At 28.2% G+C, this 22,639-nt stretch overlaps 4 protein-coding genes and 1 long non-coding RNA gene across 11 annotated transcripts; 2 read left to right on the top strand and 3 right to left on the bottom strand.

The window, feature by feature from the left end:
• The first annotated feature begins 140 nt into the window (after positions 1 to 140).
• LOC113799302 (anoctamin-4-like) lies at positions 141 to 4,649 on the top strand. Its single transcript, XM_027349916.2, has 6 exons — positions 141 to 1,167; positions 1,242 to 1,665; positions 1,725 to 2,227; positions 2,288 to 3,219; positions 3,480 to 3,698; positions 3,824 to 4,649. Exons 1-6 carry the CDS (start codon positions 859 to 861, stop codon positions 4,077 to 4,079), a joined length of 2,643 nt encoding a protein of 880 aa, XP_027205717.1. The 5' UTR covers positions 141 to 858; the 3' UTR covers positions 4,080 to 4,649.
• Positions 4,108 to 12,217, bottom strand: LOC113799306 (uncharacterized). Of its 6 annotated transcripts, none has more exons than XM_075823615.1 (4): positions 10,603 to 12,217; positions 5,219 to 7,853; positions 4,692 to 5,138; positions 4,108 to 4,612 (listed from the first exon to the last, which is right to left on the bottom strand). In XM_075823615.1, exons 3-4 carry the CDS (start codon positions 5,121 to 5,123, stop codon positions 4,127 to 4,129), a joined length of 918 nt encoding a protein of 305 aa, XP_075679730.1. In that variant the 5' UTR covers positions 5,124 to 5,138; positions 5,219 to 7,853; positions 10,603 to 12,217; the 3' UTR covers positions 4,108 to 4,126. The 6 variants fall into 6 exon arrangements, with proteins under 6 accessions (XP_075679730.1, XP_075679728.1, XP_075679731.1 ...); XM_075823613.1 differs by lacking the exon at positions 10,603 to 12,217 and having other exon boundaries at positions 5,219 to 5,974; positions 6,082 to 8,573; XM_075823616.1 differs by lacking the exon at positions 10,603 to 12,217 and having other exon boundaries at positions 5,219 to 6,305; positions 6,491 to 8,573.
• On the top strand, positions 8,912 to 20,444 carry LOC113799396 (uncharacterized). Of its 2 annotated transcripts, XM_075823607.1 has the most exons (3): positions 8,912 to 10,562; positions 19,532 to 19,693; positions 19,781 to 20,444. In XM_075823607.1, exons 1-3 carry the CDS (start codon positions 8,912 to 8,914, stop codon positions 20,140 to 20,142), a joined length of 2,175 nt encoding a protein of 724 aa, XP_075679722.1. In that variant the 3' UTR covers positions 20,143 to 20,444. The 2 variants fall into 2 exon arrangements, with proteins under 2 accessions (XP_075679722.1, XP_027205887.2); XM_027350086.2 differs by lacking the exons at positions 19,532 to 19,693; positions 19,781 to 20,444 and adding an exon at positions 12,660 to 12,934.
• Positions 14,579 to 15,545, bottom strand: LOC142645959 (uncharacterized). The gene is made up of 2 exons (XR_012846976.1): positions 14,964 to 15,545; positions 14,579 to 14,882 (listed from the first exon to the last, which is right to left on the bottom strand). It is a non-coding gene; the product is annotated as an uncharacterized LOC142645959 (long non-coding RNA).
• LOC113799460 (uncharacterized) lies at positions 20,217 to 22,636 on the bottom strand. The gene is made up of 3 exons (XM_075823608.1): positions 22,383 to 22,636; positions 22,194 to 22,314; positions 20,217 to 22,122 (listed from the first exon to the last, which is right to left on the bottom strand). Exons 1-3 carry the CDS (start codon positions 22,518 to 22,520, stop codon positions 20,255 to 20,257), a joined length of 2,127 nt encoding a protein of 708 aa, XP_075679723.1. The 5' UTR covers positions 22,521 to 22,636; the 3' UTR covers positions 20,217 to 20,254.
• Between the last annotated feature and the right edge of the window lie 3 nt (positions 22,637 to 22,639).

The following is a 22,639-nucleotide window of genomic DNA, read 5'->3' as shown; positions in this document are numbered from 1 at the left end:
GTTTTAAATTTTTTCGAAACTTAATTAAAAAAAAAGTTTTTCGTCCATTTTGCATTCGAATTTGATTTTGAATGGGAAATTTTTCCAGGAATTCTAAATGCGTGTACCCAGATGTTTTCAATGTTATTTGAATGAATGCAGAAAAAAAAAGTTTAGGATTCTGTTTTGGTTACTCATAACTTACTCTTGAAATAGTTATTCTTTGTATTGATTTTATAATAAAAATTCTTGAGTAACAATGAGATAAATCAATGTCAAAATAATTATTTAGTGAGGATTACCTTTGTTTTGTATCAAACCGCAAGCATGGATTTTTTCTAACAACTTTACACAGTAGCCGGTTTAATGATAATGATGATGATAATAATGTGATATAATAGAAACAAGAGGCCTTTCAATTTGTCAATTTGTGCCTCTGTATTTGGTATATATGGAAGCAATCAGAAAACGAAGCAACCACAACAAAATCATATATTTTTGTTTGATTGATTGCCTATGAACGATATATGAAAGGAAATAAAACTCATTAATCTGGTCAAAATGAGTGTTGATTTGCATTTGTAAACAATTCGTATCATCATCATTATGATGTATTTTTAATAATTCACTAATCGATCGGCACTATTTTTTTCGAACTGATCTTTTAAAATTAAATTTCTCTCATCAAATCAAAATATTTCAAGTCTTTCGAAATCAATGTTTTTTATTCTTTCACATCTAAAAATAACCTTCACTTTTGTGTGATGCTTACAGTGACAAAATAGAAATCGCGTGTTTTTTTTTTGTCTTTGTTGCTTGAATCAAAATAAAAAAAATAGAAAATCTAGTCTGTGATCATATCATTATCACGAACAAATTATGGTCAGTTTAAATCGGACATCTGATGATAATGGCAATGCCAATAATCAACAACAACAACAACCGAATGGAATTGAAATTGATCTCGATCAAATTGTTCGTAATTTTGATCAACGTACAAGAATCTATGAAGATGCAATTGCACTTTCGACGTTGTCCACAAATTTATCCATGGATGAATCACCATATTGTACGGAAACAGCCGAATTAAAACGTGTAGATTTTGTTCTTGTTTATCAAAAATCTATTAATGATAATGATGATGCAGAAAATCCATTAAATCATGAAATGATACGACGAAAATTTGAGGTTTGATCAATCATTTTATTTTTTTGATCAAAAATTTCTAAAAATTTTTATTCGAATCCAATCCATAATCATAGGCAAATCTAATGAATGAAGGATTAGTGTTGAAACATGTTCCAAGTTCAGTAGGAAACAATGTAAATTATGTTCATATTTATGGTCCGTATGATGTATTGGCAAGATATGCTGAAGTAATGGCCATGAGAATGCCAATGAAAACAATCAAAACAAGTTTAAGATATTTATTTGGTGAAGAATTTGTTCAAACCGGTCAAACATTTACAACAGTTTTTTCAAAAGAAAAAGAATATCTATTCAATATACCTGAACATGATAAAGATGAATTTTTTACACCATCACAACGTGGTGAAATTATTGATTATATACTAAAACGAACCCGGTTTAAAGATAGTAATGATTTCTTTTCAATCGGTATACATAAATTACTTGCTGATAATGTTTATCTGGCTGCCTATCCATTACATGATGCCAGTAAAAATTGTATGTTTGCGTTTGTTTTCTGTTTTGTTATTTCTTAAATTAACCATGAAATTATGTAGGTGAAAATCCGGACGATTGTACGGCTATCCGATGTTATTTATTAAAAAATTGGGCATCATTATTCTGCATTCTAAAATATCAACAAGTGGATAAAATTGTCGATTATTTTGGTGTAAAAATTGCCATGTATTATGTTTGGGTTGGTTTCTATACTTTAATGTTGATACCGGCCGTTGCAATGGGTTTTCTTACATTTTTATATGGTGTATTAACATTGGCCAACGATCAACCTACCAATGATGTTTGTTCAACTAATGACACATTCCTAATGTGTCCGATATGCGCTAAAAACTGTGATTTTGTTAATTTATCCGAAAGTTGTATGCCAGCAAAAGCATCATATTTGATGGGTAATTTTACTACAGTCATATTTGCCATATTTATATCGATATGGGCAACCATATATCTGGAAATGTGGAAACGTTATTCGGCTAAAATTTGTTTTCAATGGGATCTGTCCGATTTCAGTACGATCGATGAACCACCAAGACCAGAATATCTAGTAAGTTTTGTTCACGATCATTCTCATTAATTTCATCTGTTTTGTTTTCTGTCTATGCAGGCCTATCTATCCAGACAAAAATCAACAAAAACTCGTATAAATCCGGTTACACGTGTTGAAGAACCATATATATCGTTCGTCCGTGGACGTTTACCATATTTTATAATGTCATTTTCATTTGTAATGTTAAGTGTTGCTGTTGTATTGTTGATTATGGTATCGATTATTGTTTATCGTGTTTCAACCTATATTGCATTAAGTACTCAACATCAATATGAATCAGAATTTTTACGACAAAATATCGAATGGATTGTAACATCAACAGCTGCAACAATAAATTTAATCCTAATCATGATATTAAGCATTGTTTATAAACGTCTTGCAAAATGGTTAACCGAAATGGAATTACCACGTACACAAAATGAATTTGATAATTCATTAACATTGAAAATGTATCTGTTTGAATTTGTCAACTATTATTCATCATTATTCTATATTGCATTTTTCAAAGGAACATTAGCAAAAACACCACCGGATGGTGCACTACAAACAGGAAAACTAAACAAATTAATTGAACCATGTCCTATTGGTGGTTGTTATTTTGATCTAACCATACAATTGGTCATAATTTTATTGGGAAAAAATCTATTCAGTTCTATTCTTGAATATCTAATACCTTATCTATACGGGGTTTATAATCGTTATGTTTATTTTTCGAATGATAAAAAATCATCATCATCATCATCAACATCAAATAATCGTGTTAGTAATCGTGAATTAAAACAATATGAACAAGACTATCTACTTGAATCATGGGATCATTCAGTGTTATTTTATGAATATCTTGAATTGGTATTACAATTTGGTTTTATTACATTGTTTGTCAGTGCATTTCCTTTGGCACCATTTTTTGCACTTTTAAATAACATTTTTGAAATTCGTTTTGATGCCCGTAAAATGTTAAAAAATTATAAACGTCCAGTTGCTCAAAGGTATGTGTTAACATTAATAGACACTATTATAGTTGTACAAACATTGTCATCATTTGCCGAATCATTTGTTCGGGCAACCAACAACCAAAAAAAAAGCCCATTATCACATTAATTTTTTTTTCTTTCTCTACGCTTTCCTTTCTTAAATTGACTTTTTTTCTCGCTCTTTTTTTTCTGTGATATTCTTTTGTTGTCATACGATCCATTCATTATTACATTTTATATTTTTTTTGTTGTTGTTATGTTATGTTATGTTGTAGGGTAAAAGATATTGGTGTCTGGTATACAATTCTGGATGCATTGGGCAAATTATCTGTATTTACTAATGCTGTCATTATTGCATTCAATACGGATATTATACCACGTATGATGTACTATTTTACCAATGGAAATCTAAAGAATTTTTATGAATCAACATTATCGAATTATGTTATCAATGTTGATGATGAAGTTCGCGATAATAACATTGAAAATTGTTTGTAAGTTTTTTTTTTTTGTTGTTGTTGTTGTTGCTTTTTTTCTGGTTACAGTAATTTTTTTTTTGTTTTTTACACATTTTTCATCTTTTTTCCCCATTTCAACCAAAAAAAAAAATAATATATAGCTATTATGGTTATAGAGAAAAGAATGGTACCTATAGTGAACAACATTGGCATATATTGATCGCAAAAATTGTTTTTGTTGTCGTATTTCAAAATGTTGTTACGGCTATAAATTCATTTTTAAAAGTAATCATTCCTGATGAACCAGGATCATTACGTTTACGTAAACGACAACATGCATTTATTACCAATGAATTGATCATACAACATGAACTACAATCACAACAACAAAATCTACAGAAACAAAATACAAATTAATATTTTTGCAGCAAATATGGGCGCAATATGTGTGTGGTTATTTATTTTTATTTATTTTTTTGCATTAAAGTTCGTCGTTTTCGCCAATATATAATATGCAACCATCGGCCAATATGATTTGCAATGATTAAGAAAATCATTAATAATAAAAAGAAAAAAATCGTTTTTGTTGCCGATGCCGTTTCTATTAATTCATATGAATATTTTCCAAAAACAACACCAAAAAATGTTACCCAAAGAATATATGTTGCACCCATTACAATTGTAATCATTAATGAATGATATCCAATGGGTAATCGATGATCATTGATAATACATTCAATTACAATGGCTGGTAAAATTATCGTATGCTGTTTATAATAAAAAAAGAAAAAAAAATACTCAATAATAATGTCATAATAAATAAACAAACAAATTAAAAAAAACATTACCGATATATGATTATGCCATTCAGGCCATCGTTCTGCCGGTGGACCACGTAAAACATTTTCATTGTAAAATATGCATATTACCCAAAAAACAATTGAAACACACTGTTTTTAACCAAAATAAAAAAAATTGATTAATAAATGTGATTATTAAATTATCATTTGAAAAAAAAATTCAACTTACAAGTGAAAATGGTATCAAAATTGAATGAAGAAATTTACTACGAAATATAATGGTCATTTCATCAAATGTTGATGAAAAATCACTTAATAATTCGATAATTAAGAAAAATACCTGAAATGTTAGATTCCAATGTGTTAAATAAAGATAATCCCATATGATTGAACGATTTTTATTCCAACTAAACCAAATTGTAAATAAATATGTTGCACCAAATATCGACAATAAAAATCCATGCAATAATGTTGACATTATCTTTAGATTTGCAAGAAAAGTTTCATTTTTTGAAGTAGACAATGATAAAGATGATAAGGATGATGATGATGATGAATAATAATCATGATAGATGGATGTTGTGCTTGGATTTTGTTGTTGTTTCATCAACATTGTTCGACTATTATTGTCAATTTTTGTAGATTTTGATTTTCGAATCATCTTTTTTTTTAGTCACTAGTATTATTATTTTTTTAAAAAATTATAAATACATTCAGTGAATGAAAAATAATGTTTTTAAATCTATTTGGTTGTACCATTCTTTAAAAACTTGAAAAAAAATTCGCAAATTCAATTCTGAATGTTCATTGTTGAAAGTAAAAAATGTTGGCTTCACTGCCATTATTATGGAGAAAAATTGTATTTTTTTTTCCTTTGCTTTTTTCTGGTTTACAATCAATGAAGAAAGAATGATGATTTGAAATCACGACCAGTCCATTATCTTCATCGAATGATTTAGTTTTTTATTTTTTTTCGTCCATCAGATCGATTATTATTATCATATCATCAATCGATATATAAGGAAATTTTAACACATTAATCGATTCGATGGTTATTTTTTTTTCTTTGGTTGTTTAATGAAAATACCAAAAATCTTACCAACAAAAAGAAAGTTTTTTCCATTTTGTTTTCGCTTTCTTTGTATTTCTGTATTTCTTAATTAATTAAACAATGAAATACAAGATTGATAATATTGATCAACAATCATTAGTGATGGAAATGTATTCTTGTTTTTCTTTTCTTGTTTTTTTTTACCACCGATATATAAAATTGAATGTCAAATTAGCACACCAAAAAAAACGATGATGATGACGAGGTCGATCATTACCAACTTCCGATCGATATTAGATTTCTTTGGTGGTGGTGGTGGTGGTTATGGTATTTTATTACCATCTCGGGCAACAAAAAACCGAAAAACCGAAATTTTCTCACACAGCTTCTCTTCTCGAAGAATGCACGATGCATAATTATCATTTCGAACCAAATTTTTTTTTTTGTTATTATTGCTGTTTCTGGTTATAATCATAATAATTATTATTGGAAACGAACTAATTTTTTTGTTGTTTTTGTTGCTGAAAATTCTCAAGAAAGTTTTCTTCCATTTCTCATTCTCACTTACATTCAATGAAATCTGATATGGATAATGATGACATGTCATTATCATTTTTTGGTGCTAAAGCAAGATAAACCAAGAGAGATAGAGAGAGAGATGGATAGAAAACTCACTATAGTCACACATCGATCAAATTGAATATTTTTTTCTGGCTGACATTATTCTCATCATTTCTGCTGTGTTTGGGAATGAAAAATTCTCCTTTTTATCCATCCATCCATCCAAATGATCTTTGATATTTTTGAATAGAAGAAAAAAAAATTATTTTAATAAATTTTTTTCTTTGTAATGATAAGTACAAGACATTCATCATCATCATCATCATTTGAATAATGTCTTCATTCATTCATTCATGATGATGATGGAATGTTTGTTGTTCGTTTTGTTCTGTTTGTGTTGAAGAAAAAAAAATCACCATCATCGTAATATTCATAGGTTTTTTTTTCAATGAAATACGCATGATTCCTTAGTGATGATCGATATAAAAATGGTTGATTGATCGAAAATGATCATCATCTTTGGATTCTTCTTCTTCTTCTTCGTTTGGATAAATTTTTTTTATTATTGTTTTTTTCCCTCATTTATCGATGAAGAAAGTTTTTTTTTGGGATGGAAAAAACTTTTTTTTCTTTCTTTCTTCTGGTGTTTTCCTTTATGATCATTATCAGGATAATCGTTTATTTGGAATTTTATCCAAAAATTTTTTTCTGGTGATTGGTTATCATTATCATATTCAGAAAATATATTCAAAACATATTGTGTGTATGCGTGAAAGCGAGAGAAAGAATATTCTTCCATATAAACGGTAATCGTTGTTCGAACGATAATCATTTTTTTTCTTCTTCTTGTTTTTCGTTACATTTTGCACGTTGTTCTCACCATCTTCATTTTGCTTCTGTTTTGTGATTTGATTGAACAATTTTTGGTAATTGAATGATTATAAAGGCAAAAGATTCATATCTCATTAAGTTGTTGTTGTTGTTGTTTTGAATTACAACAACAACTTGAAAAATTCCAACAACAACAACAGCAAAAAAAAACAAAGCATATGTCACTATAGTGTATGTAGTTTAAACCAACCATTGTTATAATAATAATCTATTAAGGAATTGGATAAAAAAAAATCTCTGTTCCCATTGTGGAATCTCAACAACAACAACAACAACAACAAATTGCAAATTATGGTCACAATGTTTTTTTTCGGCTATACGGATATCGTATGGTAGTTTACCGAATCGTTTTCAGTTGTTATGGTTGTTTGTTTTTCTAAATCTCAATGTCTCAATGGCATTCGGAAAAAAAAGACTCTATCATTTGCCTGCAAATTATTAGTTATTTTTGGTTCTACAAAAATGAACAACCAATTTGATGACATTAATTGTTGTTGTTGTTGTCGTCGTTATTTTTGCTTGTTGTTGTTGTTTACAACAACACGCAAACTAATCGTTAAAAAATACACACTGGAAAATTGATTCCTAATTCTCCAATCTTGTTGTTGTTGTTCATCGAAATGGATGTTTTTTTTGTCGATATATTTAGTTTCAGTTTAGTTTCTTACTTGAATAGATTAAGTATTAATTATCCTAGAAGGTTGGCCCTGATTTTGTCTTTTTTTTTACTCTTTTTTTTCACAATAACATTGCTCCAATTCTCTATCAGTGCAGTGAAAAATCCAAATGATTTCAATTTCAATTAGCACCAGAGCGAATACAATAGCCAAGGAACTTTTTTCCTTTCCATTCTTTTCTTTTCGATTTTCACCTCGATGTTGCCCGAATCTATCGGGCAAAAAAAAAAAGAAATTTTTGTCATCATCATTATCGTCGTCGTTCGTTGTTATTAATTGAAAAAAAGGTTCATGATTTTTTTTCTGGTTGCCAAAACTTATTAATGATTGTTTCGATCAATATAGAAATACATTTGGTCATTTCTTTTATTCAAAATCACCTAGAAGGCAAAATTTTTCATTCATTCACTTACTTTTCATTCTTCTGTTTTATCATATCTGGCATTGGTAATTAATGTTTAGAATTAACCCTGGAAGAAATTTTCCTGGATCCTTTTGTTTCGCTTTTTTGTTTTTCATTATAAGAATGTTAAAAAATCTCTCTTTTCTGCTGTTGTTCAGCAGCAGAATCATTTAGCAAATTGAAAATGATACAAGTTTTTTTTTTCAAAAAAGATTTCATAGTTAATGAATGTCTGCAAATCATTTAAATTTAAATTGAAGCTAAAAGAGTATTGCATTGGAATGGAATCCTTTCAATTTGATTGAATCGACGAAGCCATTCAATTCATTTGAATGAATCATAATCCCTGGTTATGAAAATTTTGCCCTTTTTCTCTGGGTTATCAAATTCAAGTTGACATCAAAAAAATTTTGATTCATTCTGGGCCTAAAATAGAATCATTTTCAAAAGTTAATTACACACCGTTCAAAATGTGAAATTGATGCGCCTGCTCTGCCTCGTCGTATTTTTTTTCTTGCTTTTTTGTTTGGACGATACGTCTCAGTTATGAGATATATAAGATTTGGCGCCTCGACCAATATAAATACAATGCATTTGGATATTATCTTTAGACATTTTTCCTCCAACAACCGTACAATGTAATTCGATCCTTAAAAAAACTGTTCTTGTTCTTTTCGATTTCGAATATCGATTTTCAAATCACTTCCAATAACTACCGGTAATTTTGTTTGAAACTAATAGTTTATGTGTTTGTGTGTAATGGAATTTTCAATTGCCATAATCATACGACGATTGCCTGGCTAGTGTTTCAACCTAAGTTTTTAGTTTTTTATTTTACCATTATTTATTTCAGCCAAAAACAAGAAATGAATCAAAATTTTTTATCAACAAATGATAGATTTGTGAATAACAACAACAATAACAATACTGTTTTTCAATTGATTATCGATCGATTGAATTCATATCAATCAAATGAAAATTATCATCATTATTATTTACCCATAATAGATCATCATCATCGTCGTCGTCGTTCAATCGATCATCCAAATGATGATTATGATGATGATCGAAATATATCGATCATATCGACTGAACAGACAATATTTCCATCAACTTTAACATATTCCACTGTTATTAAACAATTGTTGATTAATACGGATAATAATAATGAAAATGTTATTTTATTATCATCGATGGCCAGTACTACTACTACTACCACTACTAGTCCATCATCATCATCATTATCATCGATAACCGATCAATCAACGGTTTGGGATCCAAATCTAATTACAGATCCACTTTGGACAACAATACCAATGACAATTCTTTATATATTAATATTAGTAACCGGTGTAATTGGTAATGTTCTAACTTGTGTTGTAATTGCAAGAAATCGTTATATGCATACAGCAACAAATTATTATCTATTTTCATTAGCAATTTCAGATCTTTTACTGTTGGTATTAGGTTTACCACAGGAAATTTATCAAATTTGGTATCGTTATCCATATATATTTGGTGAAGCATTTTGTATATTACGAGGGTTTTCATCTGAAGCATCAACCAATTCATCTGTATTAACAATAACAGCATTTACAATGGAACGTTATATTGCTATTTGTCATCCATTACGTGCACATACAATGTCAAAATTATCACGTGCAATTAAATTAATTATTATTATTTGGTTATTAGGTTTTTTATGTGCTGCACCAATTGCCTATCAATTTGGTATTGTTTTTGATTATTTAAATGATCAAATACCAATAAAACAATCAGCTGCATGTAATATAAAACGATCGATTCCATATTTAGAGGAACATATTTTTGCCTTATCATCATTAATTGTTTTTGTATTACCTGTTACATGGATTACTGTTTTATATATATTAATCGGTATAAAATTAAGACAAAGTTCAAAAAATACAAATCCTGATTTGTCAAGAAATTCATTACGTCGTCGTCGTATAAAACGTCGTTTTCGTGCTGTTACATTAAGTAAACGTTTTATACATTTAGCATCATCATCAGCAGCAGCTCATAATTCAACAACAACAACAACATCAACAATAACATCAGATAATATTTCAATTGATGAAAATGATCAACAACAACAACAACAACAACAACAGGGTAAACAACAAAGATCACGAACATTGATCAAAGATTTAAATGAAATAACAATATCATCATCATCATCAGGTTCAATAAATAATCGTTTGAATAAGAATGATGATATAAATGTTGAAACAACAACAGCAACAAAAAGTTCAGATGTTATGAAATGTTTCACTGGTACCGGTAATCATATTATTCAACAGCAAGAATCATTTTCAATACCATCATCACCATTAATGATTGTTGAACAGAAATCGGTGGCCAATAATAATAATAATAAATCATTTCAACGACAAAAAATGAAAATGTCAAAATTTAAATCATCAAGTACAATATCAAATTCATCAACATCCAGTAGTAATTCATTAGCACAACGTAGAGCTGTTATTAAAATGCTGAGTAAGTAAAAAAAACGAAAAAAACCGAGAATTTTACTTACCAATTTGCTGTTTTGATGATAATCTTTATCTTTAACTAAACAACCAGTGTGTGAATGAAGAAAAACATTGAATAATGTTTGTTGCATTTTGATTTTCGATTTTGTTTTTTCCTTTCTTGGTTCATTGGTTTTCTTGACTATTCAAAATACATTCAGTTTTTTGTTGACGCACACAGAAAATTTGTAACAAATTTTTTTTCCGTGTTTTATTCAAGAATTTCTTGATATAGTGAATTTTTTTTAATATTCATTCCTGGTTTCTGGAACACAAATTTTTTCTTCTTTTCATTGTCTTGGTATGTCTGGGTATTCAGTGAATTTTATCGTCATTGTTTTGTTTGTTTGTTAAACAGAATGGCGAAAAAAATTCATCAATCAACAAAAACAACAGAATATTCTTGTTGTTGATGGTTGTTGTTGTTGTTTTTTTTCGGTTATGATGATAATTGAAACAAGAAACAAAAACAAAACAAAATGTTTTGTCTATATGGATTTTTTATTGATATTTTTTTTCTTCATCAACGATCACGTTTACGATAATTAAGAAGAAGTTTGTTTGTTTTTTTATTATCCAATTTCGTTTTCGTTGTGGTTTATGTTGAGATTTTCGTTTTGTTTTGTTTTCTTCCAATGATGTAAGGATGATTTTTTTTATCGACCAAAGTCATTTTTGAGCAACAAAAAATAGTCGTCCCAAATTAAATCGAATGATTCTCTCGTCGTAATCTTTGAGTTGTTTATAACCATTTCGACGATATTATCCGTCATTTTTTATTGTCAAAATAAAGAGAGAGCAATGAGCAAAATGGTATTTTCATTTGATAATCTTCTTAATAAAATAAAGTAATTTTGAGTCAGTTTGACCAAAATGGTCATTTTATTATTTCTTTCTTTCAACCTATAAATTGACAATTCATTTGAGATAAGAAATTGATGGGTTTGAAATAAAATAATAATAATAATAAACGAAAGAACAAAGATTAAAAGTGTTTTTTTTCAATCCAAAAATAAATAAATAAAAAACTTGTAATGAATGGGAAAAATAATACTTTGAAAATTGAAAAATTTGATGTTTATTTTTTTTGTTTTGTTCAGGAAATACTACATCCACTCATTCACTCACTCATTCATTCGACCTGGATCGAAATAGCTTTTTTTGTTGTTGTTGTTAGATGATGGTTATTTTTTTGTTGTTGCTGGTTTACGAGCACAGTAAATCATTCGATTCTTTAACGATGTTGATTTTGATGATGGTGATGATAATCGCGATATTCTGTGTGTTTCTATGAACAACTATGAAGATGGTCATGTAAAGTGTTGCAATGATGATGTAGTTTCTTTTTTTTGAGTTCATTTGTCATTTTTTTTTCTTTTGGAAAAAGAAGATGTGATTTGAATTCTTGAATCATGTTGTTGTTGTTATCGGATATGCTATAGATATGCACCATGTTTCATTCTGTTTTTTTTTCTCAATGTGTTCTATGTTTGTTACATTTATTTTTCTTCCATTTCTTATATATATCACATAATGTTCATAGTTTCCGTTACTTATCTATTATCTATATCTGTATTTTTTTGGTTTTCGATATGCTTTTTTTCTTCTTTTCAACATTTTTCTTTTGGTTGGTTATTTATTGTTGTTATGTGTGTGTGTGTGTGTGTGTGTGTGATAAATAATTATAATGTGAAATTTTTACAACAAAAAAAATAAATATTGTTTGAATATCTTGTTTCGTGAAAATATTTCCGTAGGTATTTAGGTAGGTGTAGTCATTACAAAGTTTTTTTTCCGGATAAATATTATCAATGGGTCAAAAAATAAAAACAGGCCAATGATCGAATGAAAGTGCACCACTATTAATTAATTAAACCATTTTCATCATCATTATTTGCATTTGCATTTCATTACACACATTAAATGTTGAATGTTGCATGATAATGATCATCATTTTTATGTTGTTTAACATTAAATTCCTACATGATTGGTATGTTTAATCGACAAAAATTATCTCTCTTTTTTTCATGCTAATGAATAACCTCTATAATATTTTAAATAGGCAAAACAACAACAACAAACATGGTTCATCAGACAAATATGATTCGTGAATATTTGGTGAAACAGCAAATAAACAACCAAAAAAGCACATACTTTTTTTTATTATGGTTGTTGAAAGAAGAAAACAAAACAAAAACAAATCAGTTCAACGAATAAATAAATAAAACAATAACGGTGCTTGAATGGAAACATATTTTTTCTTCCCCTATTCAAAATATTCATCATGATGGTAGTCATAGAACCAGAATATTATTGCTTCTGCTGCTGTTTCTGGAATGTAACCATTTCATTTTGGCATTTTATTTTCCATCATCATCATCATCATTTTGATCAAATAGTGATGATGATGATGATGATAAGACATAAATGTTTTTTCTTTCTATCATATAGATAGATCTTGGATAAATATCAAACTAAACCAAATAATAGAACAACAAGATCCATTGATGTCCAATGTTTCCAATGTGTCTGTCTTACTAATTCCATTATCATTATCAATGATGATGATGGCATCATCATATCTGTTATTTCTTCAACATTCTTTCTCTATGCATATCCGTATAGTTGTCGTTTTACTTTCTTTTTTCATTCAAATGTGTAAAAAGAAGAAGAAGAAGAAAACTAAAAGTAACTATACTAACCAAATATAATGATAGAAATAACGAAACAACAACAAGAATAATAAGAAAAGAAAAGAAAAACTATAAATAAATAGAATGAATGAAATGTGTGTGTGGTTCGACAATACGATTCACAAATTTACAAACAAACAGTGTGTGTGTGTGGATCATATTCGTAAAGAAAAACAAACTGACTTGACTTGGAACAACTGTATTGGAAAACTTGGAACGAAAAATTTTTTCCCTGGATTGTTACACAGCAGCAGCATTCTTTGTTGAATGAATTTTTCTTTATGCATATCATTGGCATTTTTTTTGGTTGTATGGATATCGACAATGATTTATGATACTAAAAGAAGGAAAATGTTTGATTATTCATATTCTGTATACTGATCTTAGCCTGACTGACTGACTGAATGAAAAGAAATTATTTTCATTACTTTGATCTTACTTGTCCAACATATATATCATATTACAGAAACAAAAAAAAAATGGCCAACAACAAACAAACAAACAATTTTCAACTTTCTCAAAATATACATCATTCATTCATTCATTCAGGGGAAAAAATGAGTCAAGGGAATAAATGATTTTTGTCAAATGTAAATTTGTGTATATGAAAAAAATGACATTTTATTCAATATTCTCTCTCTCTCTCTCTCTCTCTCTCTCTCTTTTGGTTGCGTATCATCATCATTTTGAATTTGAACTTTTTTTCCTTTCCCTGATTCAGATCGATATTTGGTTGATTGATTTTTTTTTTTGTTGTTGCTGCTGCCTACTTTCCTGTCTATAGATCGCTTGGTCGATCGTTCGATTGATACCTGGTTGGTTTATATCATGATTTTTTCTTTGGTAATCAAATTAGAATATTGATTGGAATTTTTTACATAAATTATTTTGAAAAGTGTTTCCGACACTAGCAGCAATGTCAATGAAAATTTCCTTTGAAAAATCCTTAATTACCCAGATTTTTTTTTTTTGGTTGAAATTTTTCATTTTTCATTTTCTCAATCAATCGATTCTGATGGCAAAAACTTGATGATGAATGAAAATGATGAAATGGATTTTTAATCCCACGCAACAATGGAAAAAAATGATGATGACGATGAACAATGAAGAATTTTCTCTCGATTCCGGAAAATGAATCGAATGTAAAAGAAAGAAATAATAACCTGAAAATTGTAAAAAAAAGTTTTGTAAACTAACTTTTTTTTCTAAACTAATTTTGCTTTTTACTGGCTGGGTTGGCAGTTAAAAAAAATTTAGTTAGTTGGAAGAAATTTTTCCAACTAATAGGTTTCAATTGTATTGGAACGTTTTTATTTCCGATTTTTGATTTGATTCGTGTTTGATTCATTCATTCATTCATTCCAAGCTAAAACACATCATTTGATCTTTGATTTTCGACTATTGAATTTTTGGTACTTTTTTCTTCTTTTGATGAAAAAAAAGTTCAAAATTAAATTGAATCTCAACGGTTGTTTATGATGCAATCATCATCATCGTCGTTTTTCACTTTCTCATTATTATCGAAGAGAGATGGTTGGTTGATGCTTTGCTTTGAGGCTTTTTTTTTGAAAGTTTTTTTTCAAAAAAAAAATCTGTAATGTGATATAAGTGGAATTATTATTATTATATATTTAAGGGGATAGTTTATGACAACTTTTGCTTACTTTACTTACTTTTTCTTTTAGTGTGTTTAGTGTGTACTTTCATTTATTTGTTGTTGATGGATTGAATCAATTGTTGTTGTTACATTATAAACTCTCTCTCTCTTATTAGATTCTTTTGTGTATGTTCAATATATTCTCTCTCTCTCTCTCTCACACTGAAACATTATTATTATGATTGTAACTGTGAACCATCATTATTATTATCATCATTTTCATTCGGACAATCCAATGTGTCCATTATTTTTGGTGTGTGTTTGTATATTTGTCCTATGTGTAATGGTGGCCAATGTATAATACAAGGCTATACATTTATCTAGATTTTCGATTATCTGAATACGAAAATCTTAAAGATAGTTTTGTTTTCGATTACATTTTTGCTTTCATAATGTTATTAATTTCATTTCATTTCATTTTTTTCTGTTGCCGATTTAATCGAAATATTTTATTTCTTTTCTTCTTTGATTGTGTGTATGTTGTAATACGTGATCATAATAATCATGAACAATCATAACGGGAAGAAAAAATTCCTTCACCCCTTCTTATATTAATTCAATTATATATCGGATATGATTTTATAATCATTATTATTATCAATTTATAAATCTATATGTAATGACATAGTTGAGTTGTATGCAATCATACCATACAACTATGTTTGAAGCCAAATTTAAGGGGAAAATTTTTTTTAAAGCTATTTTTATTGTTATAACAAAAATGAAAAATTGTCAAATCGAATCAATTTCGATATTTTATACTTATTCAAATTTTTTTTTCAAATGTTTGACATTTTTTTTCTGTTTATTTGTTTGTTTGAAATATCCATTGATTCATTGTTATCCGGAGCAAAAAGAAATTTAATTTTCTCATTTTTTCACTACCCACACACACCACAAACTCTTTCCAAAATAATTTTCATTTTTTTTACCCCCCCCCCAGTTGACAATCTTTGTTTATCTTTTGATATATATCGTATAAACGTGTTTTTTGGCTAAAAAAAGTAAAGAAAGGATAATATTGGAAAGAATTATTATCAGGGAATTTTTTTTTCATTTCTATTTTGCATCAATGACTTTCATCATCATCATCATCATCAAAGATTTGACATTGATTTTGTTGAATTTTTGAACAAAACATTTTTGAAGAACATTTGTCGATTGGTTCATTGATCGATTCGATTCAATTGAACAAAAATAGAAATGAATAGAAAAAAAAACATTCTGTATCAATGATAATGATGATAATAATCGAAAATGTTTGGAAAAACGAATCTATTTTGCATCCATTCATGTTTGGCAATAATGTTGCTTGATTTCACCCCTTCCCCAAAAAAAAGAACGAAATTCTTCTTCATCATTGCAAACATTTGCCATCAAGTGAAATAAATAAATTGTAGAGTTTTTTTCGGTTCCCAGAATATATATGGTGATTTTTTTTTCTTTTTTGGACGTCACTTTTCGATATGTATACAAAACTTTGAATGATCACGATGATGATGATAGACGAAATTGGTCGTCAAAAAAAAAAAAATTAGGATGATGATGTGAAAATGTAGTTTTGAAACTGAAACAAAAAAAAAATGAAACTTTCTCTCTCTCTCTCTCTCTCTCTCTCTCTCTCTCTCTCTCTCTCTCTCTCTCTCTCTCTCTTGATGTCATCGTTGTTGACAGATTGTCCTTTTTTTTGTTTCCCATGAATTTTTCATTGCAAACATTATGATGATGATGATACCAAATGATATCCACTTACTTGAAGTGGAAATATCTAAGTTTATTTGGAGAAAAATATGAATTTTCAAATGCAAAAATCTCAATGATCGAGAGAGAGAGAAGTGATAGTTGAGAAGAGGAAAAGTTGTGCTGGCCCCTATACTACCAGCCATTAATCATCATCATCATCAGGATTTAAGGTGATTTTGTTCATCGTTTACACCCCCCTCCACACAATTGATATTTCAAAATGTTTCATGTTGAATGAAATGAAAAAAAGAATCACTTTCATTGAACAAACAAACAGAAGGAAAAAAATCAATCATAATAATGATTTTGATCAACGAATATTTTTTCATTTTCATTTACATTTTCATTGAAATCAAATATTTCATTTTACAATCGATCGATTCTTTAATTCTTTACGTTTCTGATTGATTTCTCACTCTCTGTGTGTGTCTGTGTTTGTTTGTTTGTCGAAATTTAAAATGCATGAAAACAACAACAACAACATTGGTTGATTGAAAGTATTTTTTTCTTCCAGTTTCCTTTTACGAAAAAAAAAACATTTACTGTCAATCTGTTCTGCTCCTGTTTTGTTATTCTGAAAAATTCACAATTTAAATTCATTTGCAATGCTAAAAGAAAATTCAATTTGGAGACAAATTTCAGAAAAAAAACAGCAAGAATTAATTTGATTGTCACATGCCCAAATACACACACAGACACACGCAAAAACAGTCACAAATCATGTAATTTATTTAAGCTTTTTTTTGTAATTTTTCTGATTCGATTCATTTGATTCTCTTTTCTTTTTCTGGTTCAGAATAATCTATTTCGGGATATTAAGTGAAATGAAAACTAATGATCCTCTTCTTTTTGATCTTAATTTTATTTTTTTTCTTTGGGAAAAAAACCAATTGATAAGGCTAATAATTCATAAATGATCAATGTGATCTGAATTGAATGAATGAATGAAAAACTAATGACGAAAAAATATTAAATCTCATAAAAATCATGAAGAAATGAAGATGAAAATGTGAAAGCAAAACATCATACAAATTGAAATGAAATGAACTGATTGATGGCCATGTTGTTTATAGATTGTTAGTGTTTAGTTTGAAATATAAAAAAATTTTCAATTTATAAGTCTACGACGAAAGAAATATTCACTTAAGAATATTTTTGCTTGTTTTGTTTTTTCATTTATTTGGATTTGATTTGATTGCAACAAATAAAGATTTTTTTTTATCCAGAAAAAAATTCTTTATACTCAAATGAAATTGTTTGTTCATCACTCGATAGTCACACACACACAATCATCATTTCCTTTTTTTTTCTTTTTCTTCTGATCATGGAAATCATTACTAAAACAAAAAAAAACAGCAATGAATTGGTTTGTCAATTTCTTTCCATCTTTTTATCTATCTATCTCTTTGCAAACTAACAAACAAACAAGCGAATTCATGAAACAAACAAACAACAACAATTCTTTCAAAAAACATTCTTTTGAAAACATTCCATCTCTCTTTTTCTATCTCTATTAGATTATCCTTTATTCTTGGATTCCGAAATTTCCTTTATCAACATGAATTTTTTTTTCGGTTCGCTTTTGTTTTTATTCGTTGAAAAATTGATTAATTATTGTAACAATTCTTTATTGATTTTGTTTGTTTGTTGTTTTCAATGTTTTCAACAACATTCAATTATGGTGATGAGAATGAATTTTTTTTCTTTCAACAAGAAAATAAGAAGAAAATTGTCAATTTCAATTTCAAATTCTTGACACGTATTCTATGAAAAGTTTTTTTACTCGAATTCAAGATGGTTATCAAAGAGAAAATAGGATAAGATAAGTTCATTTGAAATCACTTATTGCAATCAATTTTTTTGGAGAAAAGAAACCCACTGTATCATCCAGTTTCTATTGAGTTTTTCGAATGGAAAAGAATTTCGAAGAACCAGCAAAAAATTCATTGGAACAAAAGATTTTTTTTCGAGTGTTTTTTTCTCGTAACCGAGTAATCCACATTTCGAATCGTACAAACGAAAAAAGGGATTAAGAATTTGATCCAAAAATAGAGAGATAAACGAGGCAACCAAACTTTTTCTTCTTTCTTCCTTTAGAATAATGTCTTTAATGATTCTTTAGTTCGATTAATGATTACAATGTGTATGTTTGGTGTGTTGTACATTGTCAAAGATAATAATAATAATGATGATGTTTGGTGGTGATTGAAGCAGAAAAAATCTTCTTCTTCGCTATTTTTCCTAAAATGAAGATTCATTGGATATCATTGGAGAATTATTAATGCGAACAAAAAAAAAAAACAAGCAAAACAAAATTGTTTACAAGATAAAAATAAATTAAAGAAAAGAAAAGATATTTGAAAGAATTTGTTTTTGGTTTTTTGTTTTTTCAAACTGAATTTACTTTGGATTTTTTTTTTTATTTGGCTAAAATTGTTGCTATCTTCCATTGAGATACTCTCACTGGATGAAATTGAAATCATTTTTCTCTTCCTCAGAATTCATTAGATTTTTTTTACCATGGTGATTTCAAACCTTCCTACCATCTTAAGAGGAAAGGGGAAAAAACAACCACGACGTTTACGTCAATCTGAATCTGTCTGTTTTGAGTAAAATTCATCGAAGTATCTGATATTCAAGAATTCTGTGGAAAATCAAGATTCAAATATTGCATGTTATGAAACAGACATATGAATTTTTCCCAATTGAAAGGCGTATTTTCTTCCATTGGGAAAAGATTTTCGGTTACCCATAATGATGTTTTGTTTGTCTCATCAATAACTAATAATTTTCTAATTTCAAATTTCGATTTTTTCCTTTTCTCCAAAAAAACAAATATAGCTGCTGTTGTTGCTGCATTTTTCATTTGTTTTGCTCCATTTCATGCACAACGTTTAATGGCAATATATGTTAAAAATCCATCCGATTATGAAACAATTGCATTCACTTTATTAACATATATTTCTGGTGTTACTTATTATCTAAGTGCAACAATTAATCCAAGTAAGTTTTTTTTATTTTGATCAATTTTTAACCCTTTGACTAATAAATGAAAAATTTCTATTTCTATTTTCTCTTCCAACGAAAAAGTACTATATTCAATAATGTCTGTACGTTTTCGTCAAGCATTTCATGATACATTTGTACGAACATTTTGTTCATCCGTTTCAAATCAATTCAATGATCATCACCATCATAATCGTGGTCAAATGTATTGTTCAACTTATAGTCATCATCATTCGTATCATCAACAACAACAAAAACAACATCAACAAAAATCAATAATAAGTGATCGTGAAAAATCAATAATAATTAATAATAATCGTCAAACAACAATTACAATTGGAAAACAAACAACCAAAACAACAACACCAAAAAATGGAATAACACCAATCGATGATGATGATAATCGATCAATCGATAATAATAATCCATATCTGAACAAAAAATGATTGAAAATTGTATAAAACAAAAAAATTTTTTTTAAAGCAAACTTTTTTTTTCTCTTTATCTATCTACCTTTTTTTTTGATTAAATCTTTTTTTTTCATTTCAATTCATTAAATCAAACTGAATTAATTAATTTAGTTATAATTTGTTCATTACGAAATACATTCGATTTTGTTATACGAATTTGTTCATCAAAATCATCACATTGTCGTTCGATTTGTTCCAATTCTTTTCTTAATGGTTCTAAATCATTATTCATTTCGGAACGAATTTTCATTATAATTTTATTATTAGTTTCATATTCTGTTTTCCATTTGGTTAATTCATCCAACATTGGTTCAACATCTTCATGTAAATAATTCATTGCTTTTGTTAATGTACCAATCGATTGACATAATGATTGTATTTGATTTTTTAATTGATTTGTATCATTAATCATTGGTTGTTTGTTGCTGTTGTTGGAATCCAAATGATTAGAATCCTTTATTTGTCCTTCAAGTTCTGTTTTTGTTGCCATTAATTGCTGTACAAGATGACCTTTACTTTTAGATTCTTCCGTTTGATTTACATCATTATTATTATTATTGGTAATTTGATCTAGATTATTTGAATCTGATGTCAAAAATGAATCTTGAAGTTTTTGTGAACTAATTAAAAATTCATCCATTTCATCATCAACAGTTTCGGGTATCCAAATATTTGAATTTATGGTTGTTGTTGTTTCGGTTCCAAATTGTTCGGTACGATTTTCCATTAATTGACTTAATCGTGATCTTGATGCTGTCATTACTCTTGGTGGTGCTGGCCTAGAGCTTTTTGGTCTTGCCGATCTAATTGATGTTGATACACTGGATTTTATACGATTATTATTATCGACCATTGATTTTATCATCATCGTTTCATTGACGTCATTTTTTAAATCTTTTCTTAGAATTGTTGATGATTTTTCACGATGATTTTTCGGCCGATTCGATTGAATTTGTTTATTTTTATCATCATCATCATCATCGTTATTATTATTAATTGCCTTATTTGATAATGATTCATTTGATTTTAGATGAAAATCATCATTGACTGGAGGCTCTATTTGTTTTAATGAAGCTATTAAATCTTCATCATTATTATCATCAATTTGAATATTATTATCATTAACAATCGATTGTTTTGATCGATTGTTTTCTATCGATTCGAATGTTTTGTTGTTTTGGATGTTTGAATTCTTTTCGCTACCGTTCTTATTCATTTGATTATCGTTTATGATGATGGGCAAATCTTCATCCATAATTTGTTTTTCATTTTTTATCAATTGATTAACATTATCTAATGATGATAATTGTTGTTCAAGGGCATCATCAAGATCATCTTGTACAGCCGGTGTTGTTTCGATGACAGAATGATCATCTTTTTCCTGTACTTTCTTTTCATCACGATTCTGAATTTCTGTTTTGGTTGTCGTTGATGGACGACGATTACTATTATAATTTATGGTGTCAATATCCAATCCTGAATCAATGGTAAGTTCTTCCGAATTTTCTTCTTTTACATCATCAACCTTACTTGTATTCATTTCATCGATATTATCTTCTTCTTTGATATTCGATTTATCGATTTCATTTTTTGATGATTCGCTTGATTTGACGGATGTTGATTTTTTTATTTCTTGTTGATTTGTTTGTTTAACTTTATCAGCCACAGTAGCTTTAGTTGTTTGCTTAGTAGATTTTGTTTTCGTATTTTTTGATTTGATTTCTCCATCACTTTGTTTATCTGCCATAACAGCTTTTGTTGTTTTTTCTTTATTATTGTCCACCTTATCGATTTTATTTTTTGGTCCTTTACGAACCTTTTCCACTGATTCTAAAAACGGTTTCTTATCCAAAACACATTTAGCAAATTCATTGAGAAGTTTATTAGTTTTTTCCACTTCAACTCCTGCAACAATTTTAGCTGATTTACAATCGATTGGTTTACCATTGATAAAACCTTTTGTGAAAATAAATCAAAAAAAAATTGATTGACATTAACTTTAATGTCATCATTTAGACTGATATTACCAATCACATCGATTAGTTTGTCCAGAAAAGCCATTTTTGTCTCTTTATTCACGTTGACATTATCAAAATTGAATTCCTCTTCACTATAAAGGCCACGAAGATATCCAGTTGTTTTGATAATCTTTATTTTTTTACAAAACAAAAATCATTAGTTTAGAATCAAAGCTAACAAACAATATTTTTGCAAACCATTGTAGTCAGATCGAATATAAATCGAAATGGTGGACGTGATAATATCTTTTCAGTGACAGCAGGTCTTTTAACTATTTTACTCAATTGATCAATGTTTGATTTAATCAAACGTTGATTGATTTTTTCTTGAGACATTTTTTCGAATTAAATTGTCAAAAATTGTATGTCGTATTTTGTTTTTGTTTTGATTTGTCATTATTTTTTTTCATTTTTCCTATTCTCGATATATTCTACAGGGTTTCCATGGCGCCAGC

This window comes from Dermatophagoides pteronyssinus, unplaced genomic scaffold, assembly GCF_027571235.1.
Source record: "Dermatophagoides pteronyssinus isolate colony J.1.1.1.1 unplaced genomic scaffold, Derpt_VIB-CSIC_2022.12 sq0032, whole genome shotgun sequence".
Classification (NCBI taxonomy): domain Eukaryota; kingdom Metazoa; phylum Arthropoda; class Arachnida; order Sarcoptiformes; family Pyroglyphidae; genus Dermatophagoides; species Dermatophagoides pteronyssinus.
The sequence above is the reverse complement of the archived record's forward strand: the minus strand, read 5'-3'. Positions and strand labels throughout refer to the sequence as shown.

Excerpts from the sequence above, each read along its gene's own strand:
- LOC113799302 (XM_027349916.2), top strand. The coding sequence starts at position 859 with ATGGTCAGTTTAAATCGGACATCTGATGATAATGGCAATGCCAATAAT. Across the intron at positions 1,666-1,724 it reads ACATGATGCCAGTAAAAATT|GTGAAAATCCGGACGATTGT; the intron begins GTATGTTTGCGT and ends GAAATTATGTAG. Across the intron at positions 3,699-3,823 it reads AATAACATTGAAAATTGTTT|CTATTATGGTTATAGAGAAA; the intron begins GTAAGTTTTTTT and ends AATAATATATAG.
- LOC113799306 (XM_075823615.1), bottom strand. The coding sequence starts at position 5,123 with ATGATTCGAAAATCAAAATCTACAAAAATTGACAATAATAGTCGAACA. Across the intron at positions 4,613-4,691 it reads TTTTGATACCATTTTCACTT|TGTGTTTCAATTGTTTTTTG; the intron begins GTAAGTTGAATT and ends GGTTAAAAACAG.
- LOC113799396 (XM_075823607.1), top strand. The coding sequence starts at position 8,912 with ATGAATCAAAATTTTTTATCAACAAATGATAGATTTGTGAATAACAAC. Across the intron at positions 10,563-19,531 it reads AGCTGTTATTAAAATGCTGA|CTGCTGTTGTTGCTGCATTT; the intron begins GTAAGTAAAAAA and ends AAACAAATATAG. Across the intron at positions 19,694-19,780 it reads AAGTGCAACAATTAATCCAA|TACTATATTCAATAATGTCT; the intron begins GTAAGTTTTTTT and ends CCAACGAAAAAG.
- LOC113799460 (XM_075823608.1), bottom strand. The coding sequence starts at position 22,520 with ATGTCTCAAGAAAAAATCAATCAACGTTTGATTAAATCAAACATTGAT. Across the intron at positions 22,315-22,382 it reads TATTCGATCTGACTACAATG|ATTATCAAAACAACTGGATA; the intron begins GTTTGCAAAAAT and ends AAAAAAATAAAG. Across the intron at positions 22,123-22,193 it reads CAAACTAATCGATGTGATTG|GTTTTATCAATGGTAAACCA; the intron begins GTAATATCAGTC and ends TTTTCACAAAAG.